The sequence below is a fragment of the Myotis yumanensis genome, unplaced genomic scaffold (genome assembly GCF_028538775.1).
Source record: "Myotis yumanensis isolate MYYU_CA2020_CCGP unplaced genomic scaffold, mMyoYum1.0.hap1 SCAF_17, whole genome shotgun sequence".
NCBI lineage: Eukaryota > Metazoa > Chordata > Mammalia > Chiroptera > Vespertilionidae > Myotis > Myotis yumanensis.
The window spans coordinates 22,688,049-22,702,068 of record NW_027223768.1 but is presented as its reverse complement, the minus strand read 5'-3'; the positions used below and the strand labels follow the sequence as shown (position 1 = coordinate 22,702,068).

Sequence of the window (14,020 nt, the reverse complement as noted above, 5' to 3'; positions counted from 1 at the left end):
ACCATCTGTTCTGTTCCTTCCACGCTGTTACAGGGCAGTGGGAGGAGGCATTCGAGTGAAAATAAATAAAATAAAAAAAGAAAGAAATTCATCATCAAAACCCGGAGGATTAATGGAGTCAGAAGGCTCACTGCTCTGAATGAAAATTCATCTTCACCTGTGCCAGTGTCAGGGCTGCCTCTGTGGCACTTGACAAATAGAGGTTCCCAGGGTACCATAAATTCAGCAACTGTTCTTCTCCCTGTGGACCTGCTCAAGCTTTTCTGAGATGGGCTTATGACTGTTTTTGTATTTCCCAGCACATTGTGGACACCAATATATCCCCTCATTAATTGGGTAAAATGTTAGCCCCCTTTCCTTCTCGCCCCTCTCTCATCTTCTTTGCCTTTGTCCATTTTGAGGGGGTGGGCAGCTCACACGTCTCTAAAAGAGGACTCTGACTCATGAATAGTGCTTCACTGAAGATGCCAAAGGCAGAGAAATCAATTAACTAATGAATTTTGAGCAAACACTAGGTTCCCAGCACAGTGCTAGATGGAGGAGAGAGAATAAAAAAGCATGAAATCAAGTAGCTCACCATCTAATTGGGGGTTCAATGCCTATTTTTTTAAAAAAAGGCAAAACTATTTGTTGGGCATTTATCTGTGCCAGGAGACTCTGCTAACCATAAACATAGTTTATGCCTATCAACAGTGAATCTCCAAGAGGTGGTGCCGCAGTGCCCACCTTATACTGGGTATGATTCACCTGTGTGGTTTCCCTGTCCTGTAAATCAGTCTTTCTCTTCACTTCCTTTTTGTCTCTACTACAGCTTCCTGATTCCTTATGCTCTCATGTCAATCTGCCTTTGCATAAACCCCTGGCACTTGTTAATCAAACTCCTTTCTTTATGGATACCATATCTCTTACTCACAAGTACTATTTTGTAATCCTTAAATTCCAAACTTAAATCTCACTTTATAGTTAGACTTGAGCTAAAATTGTATTCACATTTGTGAGGTTAAGGGGATTGTTATACAGCCTCGTTAGCCTTTTCTCAACTGGTTAGCTCTAGTGCTCTAGCTGTGGAACTTAAAATTTTAAGCTCCACTCCTGGGTTAGTACTCACAGATTATATCATCTCTCCCTTACTCTTACAGCATCTATGAAATCAGTGCCCCTTTGTCTGAGATGGCCAGCTTAGTGTTTTCAGCCAGAGTGCACATGTACTTACCCTGGATCTTCATGCTTAGTATCTCAAGTATTGGGTTAGATTTGAGCCAATAGTGGTCTGACAGATCATTCTAGTTATTATCCTGTGTTACAGATTTATACACTGGGAAATTTATTACTCTGATACTGCTTTAAAAGTTCCAGTCTTAAAACCTAACCAAGTGTTTCTCACAATAAGTTGAGACTGATAGCTACAGCAAAAAGGTTAAATGATTATTTCTCAAAATATAAATGTCATGCATCTAGTTCTATGCAGGAGAAATATCATCCTCTCACAGCTACTTAATATTAGGCAATGTGTCCTTAACTTTGTTATATTTTGTAAGAAACTGTCTTCCATTGGAATCTAATTTGGTGTACAGTGATTCATGGTATAATGTTCATTATATTATTTTGGGAGATAATTTTAAATTCTCAATGGGATGTTATAATTCTAAACACTTTCTGTTGAATCCTGGGCCTTGGTAAATATATCCAGTCTTCACCTTCTTCCCCATCTGCGCCAAATCCCAAAATATGATCTCAACCCACCAATACCTGCCCCAAGTATAGAATTTGCAATTCTTGCCTTTCTCTGCTTTGCTCCTCTTCTGTTTATTCAGTCATCAAATATATAGTTTTAGTGGCCGTCTAAGAAACCATAACCCACTGAAGGCCTCTAGAGATAGGGTTCCCAATTGGTCTGATTTTAGTTCAGAAAAATTTCTGCCCTCTACCTCTGTTCACTTAGAACCATCTCTGACCCTGTGCTATTATGGATTAGAGTTTGGTGCCTAAGTTCGTCCCAAGTTCACAACTCATCCCAACCTGGTTTGGGCTGTGGACTCTATGCCCACTTCACCTCGTATAGCCAGGAAGCCCTGAGCTCCACTAGCGGAGTGAGCAGTTAAGGGAACCAGAGAAATTATTTTACTTGAGTACCAACAGAGAGCAAAAGAAGAAATGTCATACTAAGTCATTTAAAACCAAACTCCCAGAGAGTTCTGCTTCCATGTAAGATCCAGCAAAGAGTGACAAGCCCCTACAAGACACACAGACTATTTCACTTTGATGGAGCAACTGAGGAAGAGGCAACCACCATAAAACAGATAAGAAAAAAACCACTAAAATTAACAAATTCTTCAAGTGAGCTAAAATGACATTTTAGAGTAATTCAGACCCAAGAAGAGTCCTCACTCCGGTGCTCTTTATCGTTAACTGATGCTCTTAAGAGAAATTGAGAACAGAGAGAGCTGTCCTCTGTGGCATACAGTCGTGAAACTCTGCCATTTCCCTGGACCCTTATTTCATATGAAGCAAAATCCTTAAACCACTGGCAGTAAATCAGAAAACTTTTCTCTCCTCCTGTCCCTGGGCCCAGGCAGATATCCACTGCTTTTGGAGGAGGAATAAAAGCAAAATCTGCTGCCAAGGAGGAACAGGGAACCCCTGGGCTCTGAACCTTGCACCAACACAAAGCAGAGCTCTCTCACCACTGGGGCAAGGCAGGAAACTCTCTCCCACTCATGACATGTTCTCCCTCATACAAGGCAGAGTTGGGTTGACATTTCTGGGAGGGGGTATAAGAACACTAAGAAATCACCACCCCTGAGGGTCTGCCTGAGACGGAGACCAGGCCAAGAGGACAAAGAACTCCATCCCACTCCCACCATGAGCTTTATCCTGAATAATAAGCAATGGCAGTCTTAGAGCTGGAGTAGAAAGAGAGAGACTCTCTTTGTGGTAGACATGGAGAGACTACTGAAAGCTGAAGGTGGAGAGACTACTGATTGGGACTGGGTGAGACGGCCCCAATCAGCCCTGATCACTGGCCAGGCCCAGGGACCCCACCCATGTACACCTCTAGTATAATAATAAAGATCAGAGAATAAATCATTAAAATGGAGAGACTACTGAAACTGAAAGCTGAAGAATACTGAAAAAGCCCTCTGGCACCCTGGACTGCACACGAAGGTAGCAGCAGCCCACACCTGGAGGAATTCAAATTGGTGATCTACTGAAGTTATCTATTGGACCCACAAACCTCAAATCCAGTTCAACTGCTGACTAGATTTAATCAACACCCATACTAATGGCATGAGAGAAGAAGAGGAATCATTTCTTGGGGTAAATAGTATTATTTACTGCAGCCTCCACTGTCCTTCTAAACACTGTTCTGCATTCAATCAAAAATTATGAGACACAAAAAAGCAAGGGGAAAAAACAACCCTTTGTCAAGCAATAAATCAGTAATTGATAGAGCAAGTAGATAATAATTCAGCAAGGATATGAAAGATTTGAACAGTACTGTCAATCAATTTGACTTAATTGATATCTATAGACCTTTCCATCTAATAAATAGAATAAACATTATTTCAAGTACACATGGACTACTTTGCCAAGATCGACCATATTCTAGGCAATATAACAAATTTCAACAAATGTAAAAGAAATTGTACAAAGTTTGCTCTATGACCACCTCAGAATTAAATTAGAAATTAATAACACACACACATCTGGAAAATCCCCAATTGTAAAAAATTTAAATATACTGCTAAATAATTCAGAGGTCAAAGAAGAAATATCAAGGGAAATTAGAAAATATTTTGAACTAAATGAAAATATCCTATCAAAATGTGTGGAATGCAGCTAAAAGCAGTGTTTAGACCAGGGGTGGGCAAACTTTTTGACTCGAGGGCCACAGTGGGTTCTTAAACTGGACCGGAGGGCTGGAACAAAAGCATGGATGGAGTGTTTGTGTGAACTAATATAAATTCAAAGTAAACATCATTCCATAAAAGGGTACGGTCTTTTTTTTTTTTTTTTTTTTTTTTTTTTTTTTTTTTTTTTAGTTTTATTCATTTCAAACGGGCCGGATCCGGCCCGCGGGCCGTAGTTTGCCCACGGCTGGTTTAGACGGAAATTAAATACTTTACTGAAAAGAATAAAGGTCTCAAAGCAATGATCTAAGATTCTACCTTTTAAAAAAATTAGAAAAAGAACAAATTAAGTCCAAGATAAGCATAGGAATCTTCTATATATATATAAAAGCCTAATATGCTAAGTGTCCGACCAATCAGTCGACCTCTCGACCAGTCGCTATGACGCACACTGACCACCAGGGGGCAGATGCTCCGACCAGTAGGTTAGCTTGCTGCTGGGGTCTGGCTGATCAGGACTGGGGGAGACGGGCCAGACACAACCTGGAACCCTCTTGCAGTCCCTCCCCGGCTGGCCAACCTCCCTCGGTCCCTCCCCGGCCAGCCGCCCCCATCGGGCCTGATTGGGACTGGGTGAGACTGCCCCAATCAGCCCTGATCACTGGCCAGGCCCAGGGACCCCACCCATGTACACCTCTAGTATAATAATAAAGATCAGAGAATAAATCATTAAAATAGAAAACCAAAAAAAATCCATGAGAAAAATCAATGAAACCTTTAAAAAGTTCAATAAAACTGAAAGGTCTTAAAAAGAAAATACCAATTTGAGGTATGAAAGGAAAATATCAACATAGATTCTACAGATATTATGAAGCAAATAAGGGAACATTATGAACAATTTTATGCCAATAAATTAGATAACGTAAATGGACAAATTTCTGAAAAGACCCAAACTACCAAAAGATATAAACTATTTCTCTCAAAAAAAAATAGGTACCCTAGATAGCCCTACATTTATTAAAGAGATTGGTTTGTAGCCAGAAACTTTCCCACATCAAGATCTTCAGAACCTGATTGCTTCATTGATGAATTTCTACTAAATGTTTACGGAAGAAATAATACCAATTCTACACACAAACTGTCCAGAAAATAAAAGGTGAGGGAACAGTGCCCAGCTCATTCTACAAGGCCGACACTACCCTAATACCAAGACCAGAAAAGACCCTAGGAAAAGAAGACTATAGGCCAGTATCACTCATGAATATAGATGCAAAAATCTTTAATAAAATGTTAGCAAATCAAACCCAGCAATATACAAAAAGAATAATCTATATCTATAAAACCCTAATATGCAAATAGTCCAAACGGCGGAACAACTGGTTGCTATGACGTGCACTGACAACCAGGGGGCGTACACGGAACATGGTGGGCGTCAGCAGCAGGCGGCAGAGTACAGAACATGGCGGGCATTGGCCACGGCGGGATGGTGGAGCAGGTGAGCGGGATCACCAGACCAAGGCAGGGTGCCAGTCGCTGTCATCGGGGCAAGCCTCTGGTGGTTACTGAAAATTATTTGCTCCCACGCGCCGTGGTCCCACCCGGCGCTCAGACCTGCTGCCAGCACCGGCCCCACTCGCAGCCAGTGCCAGAGCCACCACTCACACCCGCTGCCAGTGCTCCGCATCATCAGCGGGTGCGAGTGGGGCTGCCAGCCTCCCTCTGCTCCTGAGGGCAATTGGGGCAGCAGCCACCCCTTGCACCCGCTGAAGGCACTAACCCCACTCACATCTGCTGCTGGTGCTGGCCCCTCAAGCAGGGCCAGCGCTGTCAGTGCGTGGGAGCAGTGGCGATGGGAGCGGGGCTGCGGGCAGATGGGACTGGGGGCCGTGGCAGGAGGGGCCGGGCAGAGGAATGGAGGATGAGCCAAGACCTGCCACTGTGCCCACCGCAGCCTCGCAGCCCACAGTTCCTTTCAAGGTGCACAAATTTGTATACTGGGCCCGTAGTAAATTATAATAAAACTAGAGACCCGGTGCACAGATTCATGCACAGGTGGGGTCCCTCGGCCTGGCCTGCCGGGATGGGCTGAAACCAGCTCTCCGACATCTCCAGAGGGGTCCCGGATTTCAAGAGGGTGGTTCTCAGGTGACATACCCTGGAATCTGGCTCCAGGTGCGTCACCCAAGAACTGCAGCTGCCAAGTTACCACAGCTTGGCAGCTCCTGCTTTGAGCGTCTGCCCCCTGGTGGTCAGTGTGCATCATAGCTATCAGTCAGAACGTCTGCCCCCTGATGGTCATCGTGCGTCATCGCTACCAGTCAGACAGTCGCTTAGGCTTTTATATATATAAACTAGAGGCCCGGTACACAAAAATTTGTGCACTCGGGTGTAGGGGGTCCCTCAGCCCGGCCTGTGCCCTCTCACAGTCTGGGACCCCCTCGGGGCTGACCACTTGCTGGCTTAGGCCTGCTCCCCGGGGGATTGGGCCTAAGCTGGCAATCAGACATCCCTCTGGCAGCCAGGCAGCCCTCGGGGGATGCCCACTTGCCAGCAGGGAGCGGACCTAAGCTGCAGTCGGACATCCTTAGCGCTGCTGAGAAGGCAGGAGAGGTTCCCACCACCACCGCTGTACTGGCAGCCATCAGCCTGGCTTGTGGCTGAGCAGAGCTCCCGCTGTGAGAGCACACTGACCACCAGAGGGCAGCTCCTGCATTGAGCATCTGCCCCCTGGTGGTCAGTGTGTGTCATAGTGACCAGTCATTCCCAGTCTTTCTGCTGTTAGGGTCAGTTTGCATATTACCCTTTTACTATATAGGATAGAGGCCTGGTGCACGGGTGGGGGCCGGCTGGTTTGCCCTGAAGGGTGTCCCGGATCAGGGTGGGGGTCCCGCTTGGGTGCCTGGCCAGCCTGGATGACGGGCTGATGGCTGTTTGCAGCTGGTCACACCCCCTTCAGGGTGGGGGTCCCCACTGGGGTGCCTGGCCAGTCCTGGTGAGGGGCTTAGGGCCGTTTTTAGGCTGGCGGGCGACTGAAGCTCCCAGCCTCTTTTTTTTTCTTTTTTTTTTTATTCTGGGATTTATTTACCTTCTATAGCTGTCACTGGAGCTGAGAGCCGGCTCCAGCTCTGAGGCTGTGGCTGGCTGAAAGCAGGTACCTGGGTTTGTTTAGCTTCTATAATTGAAACTCTGTTGCCATCACTGGCGCTCTAAGCTCTGAGCCCGCTGGCGGCTGAAAGCAGGTTTCTGGGTTTGTTTAGCTTCTATAATTGCAACATTGTTGCATCTGGAGCTCAGAGCTGGGCTGCGGCAGGCGGGGAACCTTGGCTTCCTCCGTCACTGGAGCAAGCAAGCCTCATGTTCGCTTCAGCTGCGTGGCTGCAGGCCGCCATCTTGGTTGGCAGTTAATTTGCATATCTCGCTGATTAGCCAATGGGAAGGGTAGCGAAGTTACGGTTAATTACCATGTTTCTCTATTATTAGATAGGATTGTGATCCTATATCATAAAAGCCTTATATACTATATGTCCGACTGTTCATTTGACCAGTCGTTATGACATGCACTGATCACCAGGGGGCAGATGCTCCCACTGGTAGGTTAGCTTGCTGCTAGGGTCCGGCGGATTGGGACTGGCAAGACAGGCCAGACACCCCCTGGAGCGTGTCTCCCACAGTCCCTCCCCAGTTTATGTATATGTATAGTGTTTTTGTGTGTATGGTATAGCTGTTTTAAATTTTTATGTGTTCAAATTTATCAATTTTAGGTTTCCATGCGTTCAGATTTAACATTTTCTTTATTGTGTCTGGGTTTCATATCAAATGTAGAAATACTTGGGCCATTTTATTCAGTAAACATTGTAATCATAGGCCTTGAGCCTATGAGCATTTCAAAAACCTATAAACATATTAGAAATAAAATGTTTTTTGTCCCACAAAAAAAGAAAATTACAAAATATAAATAATGTTTAAGGGTCTATAAACATAACATCAGCTTCGTTAATTATTAAATTTAGTGTACACTGACATTTTTTAACTACTTTGCTATGTCCTTCTCCTTGACTTTCATTGGCTCTCTTTTTCAGTCCCTTCTTATATTTCTGCTAACACTGGCTAATGTCAAGCCCCTTAAAAGAACTACCACAATCTCCTAATAGGTCTGCTGCCACAAATTTCTAGACTTTCAGGTCACTCTTTATAGAATGATCATCCTAATGCAGAAGCCAAATTATGCCACTCCCCAGCTTATTAACTCCAAACTTCTTAGTGTGGCTTTCCAGGCACCCTGTCCAGTGCGATTGAAACCCAGCCTCTGCGTTTGACCCTCTGTTGTTTCTGTGAGACAGCAGCCATTCCTCAGCGTTCCTGGGTTTGCGAGCTCAATCCCCAGTAGGGGGCATGCAAGAGGCAGCTGATCAGTTTCTCTCTCTCATCTATCTTTGTCTATCTCCCTTCCCCCTTACTCTTCTCTCTTAAAAAATCAAAAGATTTTTTTTTAATCGTAATAAAATTTAAAGTGTATTTCTTTGTTTGCTTTTGGGTAACTAAAAAAGTAAATTTGATTTTCCTAACATTCACAAGTCCACTGTACCGGCACAGTTCTGCTTCTAAGGCCAGATCCCCCTACAGCCACTGTAAGGGTTCTCGTCGTTCTGGATTCCTCACAGCCCAGCACGTGACCCTCCTGCTGAAGTCGTCTATCTGGCTCTGAGTAACCTTGTTTTCATGTCTGTCACTTTTCCCTGTCAGCTGCTGCCTGTGAGTTTCTGGACATCGTGGAGCTGCTGCTCCAGTCTGGCGCGGACCCCACTCTGCGAGACCAGGATGGCTGCCTGCCGGAAGAGGTGACAGGTTGCAAAGCTGTGTCTCTGGTGTTGCAGCAGCACATGGCTGGCAAGGCTTAAGCAGAGACTGGAAAGCTACAGTCTAACAGCATAGGGCTTCAGTGATGCAAGAAAACCATACTTCTTTTACCACCCATCTTTGGTGTACATTGGCTAATAAAATCAATTCTGAGGAACGGGGATTTTGAAGTCTCAGCAATTCATTCTGCTTGCACACATTCCGGCGAGTATAGTTTTGGCGATGAACATGTGTACTGTGCATAATGCAGTCCAGTTCTGCTGAGCGTGCTCTGAAATTTATCACTGTTCTTGAGGGTGGGGAGAGGAGTCACATCATAGTTCACAATATTAAACATGGCTGCTCTTTTAAGAAACATACAGAAACAAAATGTGACTGACAGTGAGGGAAACTTGCATGAAATCCCAGTGTGGTGGGGATCACACAACCTTGTGGCATTTTGTACAGCGGGTCTGAATAGGGAGCTAAAATGTCTAGCCTCTTGGCAGACTGAATTGGGAAGATAAGAAAGAAAAGGGATGTTAAGAAAAAGAAAAGGCAAAAAGGCAGCATTTCCTGGGATATAGAAGTCACAGGAAGTACCAGAATAAGATTTAGTGACCTCACTCTAAGATTGAGAGACAGGTTCTGGAGAATTCACTGGTTAGATTAGGATATCTTCAACTCACCTTCACATAATAGGGAGCAATTCCCTAGGGCCCTCTTAATTGACTATACTGTCCCTGTCACATATGGCAGCAGCGTCTGCATACGGGCTCAGGCCTGAACTGTTAGGCCTGTTTGGGAATGTGAAATAGCCATACTGCCTCAGTACTTAGTGTGATTAAAGTTATTTCAAGGTACCAGGAGAGTATCTGCTTTTTGTTAAAAATACAAGTATGCCACAGTTTTAATGTAAAGGATAGATAAGTATGACACTGCTGAAACTGGCTTCCTACATTTTCCCCTTTAAGCCTAAAGAACTCCATCTGGGGAATTCCTTGACATTTCTTATTATGTAAGGAAAGTAGACAGTTGTAATATGAAGAGAAATGAAGTAAGAAACAGGTTGAGGTGCAAAGGTGACCATTTAAAAATAATGTTTCTAATGTGTTATTATTTAGATAACAAGCAATAAACGTGCTTTGTGGAGCCCTCGACAATGGACAGGATTTCCAGTAGTGCCGGAAGCCAGTCCATCCTTGCTGCTTGACACAGTCGCTGCAGGAAAGAAACATCTGCACAGCATATGTTTCAATGGACCTGGCATATATAGCATACTGTTCTTAATATGTTTGCTCCCTTTAGCGCCATGTGTTTTAACCAAGGTCACCTCTCCGAGAAAGGTTGTTTCCCCAGGTGGGGATCTTTCCCTGAGGTTAGGGAGGGGATACAACCCCTTAATTAAGTGCCAGGCAGGTAGTTAAGCTACATAATCTTTACTCCCTGGAATGGAGATAAGAAACGCCCTAACCTTTGTAATAGAAATTGACAGGATTAAAATCGGCTGGTATAAATACGGATGTAACAAGACAATAAACATCAGAACCTCATCAGTTCCTAACCAGAGCTCCGACCAGAACTTTGGCTGGAAATCCTGGCTATAGGTCCTGACTAGGCTGCTGATCAACTGAAGGCTGTCTTCGTGTCATTCCTTCTTCGCCGACTCTGTCCACACCTTTGGGGACCCCTGGACCCGCTGGGATTGGACCCCAGCACAGTAGCTTAGGCTAACCTGTCCTGAAACAAGCCCCTTCGGAAATGGGACGTTATTAATGCTGTTCACTTTTTTCTAAGCTAACTTATTTTCTGAGATGTAAGCCAAGCCATTCCCAAGGCTATTCAGTTTTCAATTATCTGTGGAAGAAATATGCATGTTAGTACGTGCTGAAATGGTACTATCATTCTAGTAAAGCTTTCTCTTCATTCTCTGCGCTTTTCCCACAATCCAACTACATTGCAACCTACTGTTTATCTAAATACTCTCATGTTCCATATTAATTGAATGTGTTTTAAGAGACATTATGCATTAGTTAGAGCAAACGCAACCAAGATGTATGCAGCTTTTATTTTAGTGTTTTTTTATTAAAACAAATTTTAGTGTTGACATAATTTCAGGAGTCCCCATTCCCCCTCACTTTTGTCCACCTCCTCCCTTCCCCACCTACCCCTTTCTTGGCCTTTACCAAATTACTGTTTGTATCCATGGAGTATGCATATATGTTGTTTAACTATTTCTTTCACCTTCTTTATCCAGTCATACCCACTCCCCTCCCCTTGGGCACTGGCCAGTCTGTTCCATGTATTCATGCGTCTGGTTCCATTTTGTTCATTTTATTTTGTTCATTATATTCCACGTATTAGTGAGATTATATGGTATCTGTCTTTTTCTAACTGGCTTATTTCACTTAGCATAATACTTTCCAAGTTCATCCATGCTGTCAAAAACGGTAAGACTTCCTTATTTTTTACAGCCCTATAGTATCCCATTGTGTAAATGTACCACAGCTTTTTTATTCACTCATCTGCTGATGGGCACTTGGGCTATTTCCAGGTCTTAGCTATTATAAAAAATGCTGCTGTAAACATAGGGTTACATATATTCTGATTGGTATTTCAGAATTCTTAGGGTGTATTCTCAGAAATGGGGTCACTGGGTCAAAGGCAGTTCCACTTTTAATTTTTTGAGGAAACTTCATACTGTTTTCCCCAGTGGCTGCACCAGACTGCATTCCCACCAGCAGTGCACGAGGGTTCTCTTTCTCCACATCCTCACCAGCATTTGTTGTTTATTGATTTATTGATAGTAGTCATTCTGGCAGATGTTAGGTCTAGTTTTTATTTGCATCTCTCTGATAATTAGTGACCTTGAGCATTTTTGCATGTCTGTTGACCATTTGTATGTCCTGTATGGAGAAGCATCTATTCAGGTCCTTCGCCCGTTTTTTTTAATGGGATTGTTTGTATTCCTGGTGTTGAATTGTATATTTATATATTTTGGAAATTAACCCCTTATCGTATATATCATTGGCGAATATGTTCTCCCATTCAGTGAGTTCTCTTTTCATTTTGTTGATTTTATTTTTGCTGTGCAGAAGCTTTTTAACTTGATGTCGTTGCATTTGTGTATGTTTCAGAGTTTCTCTTGCCCTCAGAGACATATCAGTAAAAATGTTGCTACAAGAGATGTCTGTTTTACTGCCTATGTTTTCTTCTAGAATTTTTATGTTTTTGCAACATATATTTAAGTCTTTTGTCCATTTTGAATTCAGTCTTGTGTAGTGTAAGTTGGTGGTCTGGTTTCATTTTTTTTGCATGTGCCTGTCTAGTTTTCCCAGCACCATTTATTGAAGAGACTATCTTTACTCCATTGTAGTCTCTTGCCTCCTTTGTTAGATATTAATTGACCATAGAAGCATGGGTTGATTTCTGAGCTCTCTGTTGTGTCCCATTGATATATGCCTGTTCTTATGCCCATAGCAGGCTGTTTTGATTACAATGGCCTTGAAGTATAGTTCACAGGGGTCTGTGGGTCCCATCTAGAGTCCTTTTTCCTGGCTCCTTGTTAGAGTATTTAAAAAATGAGAATTCTTGTGTTGACTGGCCCAATTTCCATGGTTTTAAGTGCTCTTACTAGATAATATCTGAGGTGTTGTCATGCCTATTTGAAAGAATAGGAGACGTGCTTTTTTAAAACAATTGATCAAGATTTTTAACAATATAGACTATAGTTTTATCACTGACTACCACACTGGGAAATTTTTAAAGAGAACTGGCCAAAAAGTTGGCCCTTGACTTCATTCTGCTACAGCGCAGAAATGAGCCCACCTGTTAATTCTGTGTCACTCACTAATGATGCCTGTTTATATGTTTAGCTTTTGCGACTTTTCAACATGCTTAAACCGCCCCTCCACAGTAGCCCTATAAATTAGGTAGTGCAGCTGCTATTAAGGCCACTTAAACAAGGATGAATCTGGGACATAAACAGATTACTTCAGTTGCCCAGGGTTAGAGAATAGCAGTAGAGCCACAATTAGAACCAAGTCTGCTGAATTGCAGTCCTTTCTATTAGAGCACAAAACTCCTGTGAAGTGTTCAAGCTCTGCCACCAATACGTCTTGAGAGTTTACTAAACGGCAGGTACTGTCATTCCCTCCTCTCATTATCGTGTACATTTACAATTACTCATGTTATTTCAAGGTATTGCATGAGATATCTTGAAAAGCCTCATAGAATTTCATAAATTGCTAATCAAAAACTCACTAAATCTTTTAAACCTACTTTAACTGTGTCTCTAATAAAGATGTAAGAAGTCAGCCAGCTGGCCACGTATTGTTATCTCTTATGCTTGTCAGGTAGAAGGGTAACAACCAAAGTATAATATCTGGAAGCATATCTATTATATCTTTTTTTAATGTTTCAGCATTTTCCAGCTAAAAGGTTGCTATAATCCAGTGAACCTTTCTATTAAATAGGTATTTCTTAGCTTCCTGCCAGGTTTAACTACTTGGCTATGGGTTATTATTCCGTGTACATGGCATCTCTGAGGATTAATGAACAAGGCGTGTGACTATAGCAAAGCTGAGTTTGGATTGCAGGAGGGATTAGTGCCCAGGCTAATATATGCTTCAGTTGAACATGAAGACTTTTAAATGTTTATTTAATGTTTATCAGTTGAAACATGAAGGCTTTTTATCAAACTTCAAGTCCCTAACAGATCCCTTTATAAATAAATGTTTATCACAGAATAAACGTGTAACCCACCAGCCACAATTTAGTAATGAAAATATTGCATTTAAATATTTATAAGTGAATTTCAAATTCCAATTCCTATGGTGTTTTGGGTCAAATGCTTTAATAGAATTTATAATACTATATCTGATCAATTCTTTCTCTTTTTTTTTGTATTTTAACGTATCCAAAATTGGTTCTTTTACAAACAATGGCATGTCAAAGTTGAATTGGCAGCATTTTTTCCTAGTGATTCATACATAAGCTAACGGACCTTACAATCAATACATCTGAACTTCAATGACATGACAGTAATTACACCTTAATTGTTTTTTGTCTAAAGTTTTACTTATGTCTCTTTTTTTTCCAATTGACCCCCACCACCCCTGTGTTCGTGTCCATTGGTTATGCTAATATGCATGCATACAAGTCCTTTGGTTGCTCTCTAACCCTCCTCCCCCCAACCCCCCCATCATTTGTCTCTGGATCTATTCTTGTTCATCAAATAATGTTGATCAGTATATCCCACATATGAGTGAGATCATGTGATATTTATCTTTCGCCGATTGGCTTATTTTGCTTAGCATAATGCTCTCCAGTTC

General features: G+C 42.7%; 1 protein-coding gene across 1 annotated transcript in view; it reads left to right on the top strand.

Moving 5' to 3' along the window:
- Positions 1-8,871, top strand: part of ACBD6 (acyl-CoA binding domain containing 6) — a 132,760-nt gene extending 123,889 nt beyond the window's left edge. Inside the window, exon 8 of the mRNA XM_070396639.1 lies at positions 8,595-8,871. Coding sequence (XP_070252740.1) covers positions 8,595-8,749 — 155 coding nt within the window. The 3' untranslated portion in view covers positions 8,750-8,871. The remainder of the gene's footprint in view (positions 1-8,594) is intronic.
- The last annotated feature ends 5,149 nt before the right edge of the window (positions 8,872-14,020 follow it).